The 7810-nt window shown below is 33.7% G+C and overlaps 2 protein-coding genes across 2 annotated transcripts; one reads left to right on the forward strand and one right to left on the reverse strand.

Moving 5' to 3' along the window:
• Window positions 1–779: 779 nt before the first annotated feature.
• On the forward strand, window positions 780–4036 carry LOC142166546 (uncharacterized). Its single transcript, XM_075225927.1, has 2 exons — window positions 780–2524; window positions 3161–4036. Exons 1-2 carry the CDS (start codon window positions 1363–1365, stop codon window positions 3886–3888), a joined length of 1890 nt encoding a protein of 629 aa, XP_075082028.1. The 5' UTR covers window positions 780–1362; the 3' UTR covers window positions 3889–4036.
• Window positions 4037–4843: 807 nt separating this feature from the next.
• LOC107830875 (coniferyl alcohol acyltransferase-like) lies at window positions 4844–6607 on the reverse strand. Its single transcript, XM_016658546.2, has one exon. The coding sequence runs from the start codon at window positions 6531–6533 to the stop codon at window positions 5169–5171; it is 1365 nt and encodes a 454-aa protein (XP_016514032.1). The 5' UTR covers window positions 6534–6607; the 3' UTR covers window positions 4844–5168.
• Window positions 6608–7810: the final 1203 nt, after the last annotated feature.

Genomic DNA, 7810 nt, shown 5'->3' on the forward strand with positions numbered 1-7810 from the left:
GGTCACATAACCACAAATACATAAACGGAAAGCTTCAAAAGAAAAAATGAGACTCAAATATATAAAACGACCGGCCGGGTCGTTATAGTCTCATAACTTATTACCGCACTTTCTTCCAATTTAATCCAAGAAGGAATTATAGGAGCCTATCTTCAATATATGGTCCGTAAAATATTATATGTATAAATAACCCGGTGCACAAAGCATACCGAGTTCACGCAAGATTAGGGAAATAGTCGTACCCCAAGGGATGTGAAAGTGCATAAAAATTCTAAGGTTAAAGTTATGGAAAAAGAGGGAGATTTTTACTTTGTTAAAGGAAGGTGTTCCCGATGGTGGAGCTTTGAACTCAACAACTTGTCCAAAGTTTGTTTTAGAGTCATACGGCCGATGTGATCAGGCTATTATATCTTGGGGGAGACAAGTCAAGAGGATTAATACTGGATCAGTAAAGATTTTGTTGCACTGGGCTTGAATTTCCTTAAAAAGTGCACGAAATTCGCACTTCAACCTAAAGAAAATATTTCTTTTTCTTTGTTATTTTCTCAACTGTAAGTAATTGTTTTATCATCAACACATTCAATATTAAGAACCTTAAAGGTTGAATCATAGGATTTAAATCTTGAATTTGCATCCGCCACATATAGTGTCTAAATACAAAATTTGAAAATAGGAGATCCTTAATTAGGAAAGCTGCTTCTAAACTAATGCTGCTCGGTGGGCCGGGCCTGAACCGGACCGGACCGGGCCCACGGTCCTAACGGGCCTGGTGGGCCTGGTGGGCCGGTCCTGGGTGGGCCGGTCTTGGTGGGCCTCTGAGCCCGTCACGGGCTGGTCTCCATGGTTGAGCCCACGAGCCCGGGACCGTTTGGCCCGGGACCGGCAGGCGGGCCTGGGCCGGTCCTGGCGGGCCTGGCGGGCCCAACGGCTATTTTTCAAAAAAAAAAAAAAAAAAATCAAACGGCCATATTTAAAATCTAGCCGTTTGGGCTGAAAATATGACCGTTTTTTAAGTTAAAAAAATGGCCATTTGGCCCCCAAACTTTATTTTAACCCCAAACTTTATATAATTACACTTTTCCCCATTTCTCAACTATAAATACCCCCTCATTCTTTCATTTTTATTCACCAATTCATCAATATCTCTCAATATCTCTCAATCTCTCTCAATCTCTCTACTACAATTACTTAATTTATTGTTGAAATTTCGTGAAAAATTGTGAAGTTGTTGAATTGAAGTTTTCAAGTGTTCAACGATTTTCAATTTTCAAGAAGTTGTTCGGCAATCCGGTAAACTCGTTTCAACTCTTACGTTTTTAGAATATATTTTTGTGTGGTTTAGTTTGCATAATTATAATTAATATGGCATTTACTTTGAAAAAAATGTTTGGTAAAGGAAAAGATAAAACCGGTGAAAGTAGTGGCCAACCAACTACCCTTCCCCCGGCTCCCCGACCTAGAAAAGATAAGCAAGTTGAAAGTAGTCGCCAACCTAGACGTCCTCCTCCTTCCGTAATTCTTGATAGTGATCACCCTTGTTTTCAATTTACCGATAGTGAATTTTATCATAATGTTGCACCAGGTGATAGATTAGATGATGAAATTATGAATGCTCTTTATCCTAATGAAACCATCTTAGAAAATAATGAGGAAAATGAGGATGATGATGAAACTCAAGCACCGGATTTAGATGATACACCTACTAGTCCTCTTAATAACCCAAGTGATGCACCGGTCGACCCACCTGTAGAAACTCCTACTTTTAATAGAGAACCTGCTAAACGCTTAGAAACATCATTAGTTTGGAATTTTTTTACTCAAGTAAGAGAAAAAAATAAGGCTAAGTGTAAAACTTGTGGGAAATTAATGTCGCATAAATATGTAGGAGACCGTAGCGGCACAGGTAGTTTGACTAGGCACATAAAAACACACCCTAGAGATAAGGCTAGATTTTTTCAAATGAAAGCGCATCTAGAGGGGACAAGTGTAGATTCTGCGATTAACCCTAGTACAGGTTCAAATCTAGTTCAACCAGGAATTAACACTGTCACTGGAGGTATTTTATATTACGATCCAAATAGAGATCGTGAAGAATTAGCAAAGATGATTATTGTTATGTGCTTACCTTATACTTTTGCTTCTAATCCTAATTGGGTTCATTATATTAGAAGAGTGTTTAATCCTACTTATAAAGGTTGGCCTCGCGCAACAGTTAAGAGTGATATTTATAAATTCAAACATGAATATGAACAATATTTGCGTTATTTATTTACTCATATACCTAATCGGATTTCTATTACTACTGATATTGGTAGAAGTGGTAATGATTGTGATTACCTAACTGTTACAAGTCATTGGATAGATGAAGAATGGATAATGCAAAAACGCATAATTGCATATAGAATAATTAATTCGCGTCACACAGGTAAATTTATAGCTAACACTGTTGCAGATATTTGTAGATATTTTTGCTTTAGCGATAAAATAATGGCAATTTCAATGGATAATGCTTCTAGTAACACCAGTGCTATAGGCATGCTTACAACAACACTAAATCCTGCATTTACTAATATTTTCCATGTTAGATGTATTTGTCATATTTATCATTTAATTGTCGGTGATGGTATGCGAATATTAAACATAGAAATTGAAAAGGTTAGAATGGCTCTTAATTGGCTTTTTTATTCAAACCGTAGAAGTAGACTTAGAGAGTATTTTAAAAAATGTGATGAATATGGCCTTAGAGAAAGAAAGGTTCCTAAACCTTGCCCGACTAGATGGAATTGTATGTACGAAAGTTTAGTAGTAGCATATGAATATAGAAACCCAATTAATGCAACGTTTAATTCTCGGGTAGGTGGTGAAGATGATGATGAAATGCTTACCACTCAAGATTGGACTAATGTTAAAATTCTTTTAGATTTTTTAGAACATTTTCAAATTGCAACAAATGCATTTTCTGGGCAATATTATCCTACTATTTCAAACTGTTTAGTTTATATTGCAGCACTATCTGATTTGTTTGTTGAATTTAGTGAGGGTGGGGATATTTATGAACTTGCTATAAATGAAATGAAACAAAAGTTTAAAAAATATTTTTTTCCTATCCCTCCTATTTATGGTCTTGCTGCAATGCTAAATCCTACAATGAAATTGGAAGGTCCTCATTTTTGGTATTCAAATATTTATAAGGCTTTAGATCTTTCAAATGAGGAAATTGCGACACTTGCAGATGCAAAAGCTTCAATTAAGATTAACGCTCAAACAGTTTATAATGCTTATCAACTTGCCTTAGAGCATGCTAGGCCAACTATTCCAACCCCTACTTCGTCTAGCTCACAATCCTCTAAAAGAGTTGCGGGCTTAAAAGCTCTTAAATCTTGGACGGAGTTCAGGGGGTCTCAAGGTGAAAATTATGATGAAACTTCACATCTAAATGAGCTTCAAGTTTATTTGTCTCAGGGACTTGAAAAGGAGAATCCAGACGGCTCTTTTGATCTTTTGGAATGGTGGAAGGCAAGGGAAAAACATTTTCCTGTTCTTGCAAGGATGGCTCGGGATATTTTATCAATTCAAGCTTCAACTGTTGCATCAGAGAGCGCTTTCAGTCAAGCAAGACTGCAAATAGGTGATCATAGAGCGTCTATGAGGGATAGCTTGGAAAAATCAGTATTGTTTAGAGATTGGATCCGCTCGGAAAGAAGAAACTTTGGAATTGCAGAAACACAACCGGCGATAGATGAAGCTTATGAAGAAATGATAGCGGAACTTGCGGAGGATTCGGCTTCGCCCGGAAGTGGTGATGAACAAGCTTCTTTTCCACCACCACCAACGCAACCTCCTCCGAACCTTGAAGGATTTATGAGATTTGTTAGAGATAATACATAGAATAATATGTAACTTGTATTTTGGCACATCTTCCTTAGTTTTTTTTCCTTCTAATGGTGGTATTAGTACTTTGTTGTGCTCATTCCATTGGGGGAAGGATGACTAAGAAAGATATGTCATTTTTTGGTAATAAAATTTATTGCTTCTACCCATGAGCTTCTTTTCGCAATATTTCTTTGTCTATACTTAGAATTATTTATAAGCTACAATATATACATAATATACAATATATATACTACAAGAAAATATATAAGAGAATATATATACATAAGATACAATATAATATACTACAAGAAAATATATTATGCTACAATATATACATAAGATACAATATATATACTACAAGAAAATATATTATGCGAATATATATACATAAGATACAATATATATACTACAAGAAAATATATAAGAGAATATATATACATAAGATACAATATAATATACTACAAGAAAATATATTATGCTACAATATATACATAAGATACAATATATATACTACAAGAAAATATATAAGAGAATATATATACATAAGATACAATATAATATACTACAAGAAAATATATTATGCTACAATATATACATAAGATACAATATATATACTACAAGAAAATATATTATGCGAATATATATACATAAGATACAATATATATACTATAAGAAAATATATAAGAGAATATATATACATAAGATAAAATATAATATACTAAAAGAAAATATATTATGCTACAATATATACATAATATACAATATATATACTACAAGAAAATATATTATGCGAACATATATACATAAGATACAATATATATACTAAAAGAAAATATATAAGAGAATATATATACATAAGATACAATATAATATACTTCAAGAAGTGATATTTATGCATGACAATTTAGTGTTTTACTATTGTTTTGTTATTTTCTTTTTCATCAAGCACTTTAATAATTAGATATACATATATACTACATATATATTTTTAATATAGCCATGATACTACAAGAAATTGTCTAAAAAAAATAAATAAAAAAAAGCCCGCTAGGCCCGCGAAGCCCACGAGCCCGGCCCGTTAAGCACAGGACCATGTGGGCTTAGGCCCGTCACGGGCCGGTTCCACCCATTAGGCCCACGAAGCCCGGGACCGCGAGGCCCGGCCCGTTAGGCCCACTAAGGCCCGGGCCCGGGACAAAATACAGCATTATTCTAAACTAGGAATGTGACGCCAAACCAAGTTACACTAATTTCTTTGTACCAACAATTTCCTCTTTGTATATACCAGAGGCTAGCTAAAGAAGTTTAAGATGATTTGAAGTCATAGGTTGAAAAACATGCTCTGAATCTGATTCTAATGCCTCAATCATCTCAGGCCACAAGATAGCTGAGATAGTCCAAGATCCATCACCCTTAGCACCTGGCCTTTGGTTAATGTAACCAACTCCAAGCTTTTGTATGGTGGAGTAGACTGTTCCTACAACTGGACCACCGAAGCCAAAATCAACTTCAGCCACCGGGAACCTCCGTCCAGACGAGACAACAATCGCTGGACCACCTTGGCCGAGGACAATTTTCGCGAGCATTAATCCCGGTTTGTTACATTCAATCCAATCAATTAAATCTAAGAAATGTTCTGCACTTGTCACTTTAGAGATAGCGTCGTGCACGTTATTCGCGACATTTGCTATAGATGCTTGCTCAATTTCATCGACACTTGCTTCACCAACAGCTATAGATAAAGCATTCCCAATATAATTCTCCAGTACTTTCTCAGTACATATCCTTGTTCTTCCATCAACTAACCATCCCATCTTGCACTTCTTGCTGTGTCCTTTATCAATTGCCTTGACCATAATCTTCCATATGTAAGCCGAGAACGCCTCGATTTTAGTCCTTTTGGTACCATCAAGTGAAGCCAATTTTTGCAACCTGTCGATATTCGATGCATCAATGTAGTATAACCGCTTAAGCAATGTATTCGGGGTTGATATGTGGAGTATATCGTGAAGAGAGCACGAAATAAACGATTCGTCAAAGGAACGGTTGTATATAGGTGGGTAACGAGCACGAAAAAGGTACCGCCGGTGGTCAGGCGAGAAAGAGAGAGGTTTTTTCCTCGCAATCTCTGACCACATTAGTAAAAACTTAGTGAAGGAACTAGCATCACCTAAAGCATGATCAAATGTGAATGTTATAAATATGCCTCCACATTCGTAATTTGTGAGTTGGACTTGTACTGGAAACTCTTTATGTATTGGAACTAATTTTCCCTCTAGACACTTATTGAGATTATAGAAGTCAAGCTGATTTAGTGAAATGCTGGCTTGTGCTACCAAAAATAGAGCACCAGTATTATCACATAGAATTTCAGGCTCATTTGTTTCTGGATTTGGAATAATTCGACCAGCAAATGGGTAGAAATGAGAGAGGCAAATAGCAAGGGAATTTTGTAATTCATCAACGATTGAAGCTGATGAGTCATTATGTTTTGCTTTGTGGTAGACGTAAAAATAGGTCACTGGAAATCGTCCACTGAGAAGGTCAAGGTTTGAAAGGGTGAGAATACGAGGCTCTGGAATTGGACCAATGGCTTTTACTACTGATTTTCTTATGATACTTACTGTGTAATCACCATTTCTTGCATTTTCCAGTGCCATGATATTGCCTAAGGAACTTTAATTCGTCTACTTTATATTACAATAGAGTTTGGTTGTGGTTGATACGAGTTCTTTTTAGACGCTTTTTATAGTGAACCAATTAGCAAATGGAAAAACAACTAAGTTGATATAATGATGTCTGTAACCATTATGATTTAATTTAGTCATTTCAGAAAAAAGGGACGATCACAACTCAGTGTTAGTGAAATGCTTAGCGAAGATTGCATTATGAACTTGGGACTTCTTTTGTAGTCATCCTGAATGTGACACGTGTTTAATTTTACGGTTTGGCAGGAATTCACTCACACTAGTGCTAATCTATATTATATTAAAAGGAGAGTAGCGAAGCATGTGGTTAACCCAAGTGACAAACGAAAAATAAGCCACTTGGCAATTTTAAGACAACATTAAAAATTTGAATTATAAATGGAAACATAATTAATGGAAGTAGTTTAATGAATCTTATACTTAATCTAAATAGATTTTAGACAAATTTAATCTATATATCTACATTTAAATTTATATTTATAAGTATATTTATATCTATATGGATTCACCCATAGATTTTTTTCTATATTTAGCTAGAGATATGGAGGTAAAAATTAATTAAAAATTCTAATCGAAAAAAATAAAAAAATATAGAAAGACGTAATTGAGATAACCTATGATTATGTATACATTGGAGTAAGTTAAAATATAAAATAAAATTAAAATTTACTTAAGTTGTTAGAGATATATTGAGTTTAAAAATTAAATAAATTCAAGCAGCAAAATAAGATCTTACATAAAGTATATAAATTATTTATAAGGTAAGAAAAAACTTAAATAATTAGTAAAAAAAATATTTTAAAAATAAGAATAATAAAGTCATATTAATATTGATAAATCGGGCAGACGAATATTTTATACGTAAATATTACTACAACATTCAGATATAATATGTTCAAACAATTAAGAAAATATTTTTTTTATTAATATTTGAATTGAGTGCAGTAAGTTTAAGTTTGAAAGTATAACATAATTTTTTGAAAATATAGTCAAATATAGAAAATAGAATAATAAAACTTATTTGAATTTGATAAAGTTTTTAAATTTTTATCTATATTATATTAGAATGAATGTGGTAGAAATAGATATTTAATTCAAACAAGATAATAAAAATCCACATGACAATGTAATAATATTAGGTATTGAATAATATAATATCAAAAATAAATAATAAATAGAGAAAAAATAAAAATTCAGATTTTTTATCATAGAGAAGAAAGGTAAAACTT

This window comes from Nicotiana tabacum, chromosome 11 (assembly GCF_000715075.1).
Source record: "Nicotiana tabacum cultivar K326 chromosome 11, ASM71507v2, whole genome shotgun sequence".
NCBI classification, from domain to species: domain Eukaryota; kingdom Viridiplantae; phylum Streptophyta; class Magnoliopsida; order Solanales; family Solanaceae; genus Nicotiana; species Nicotiana tabacum.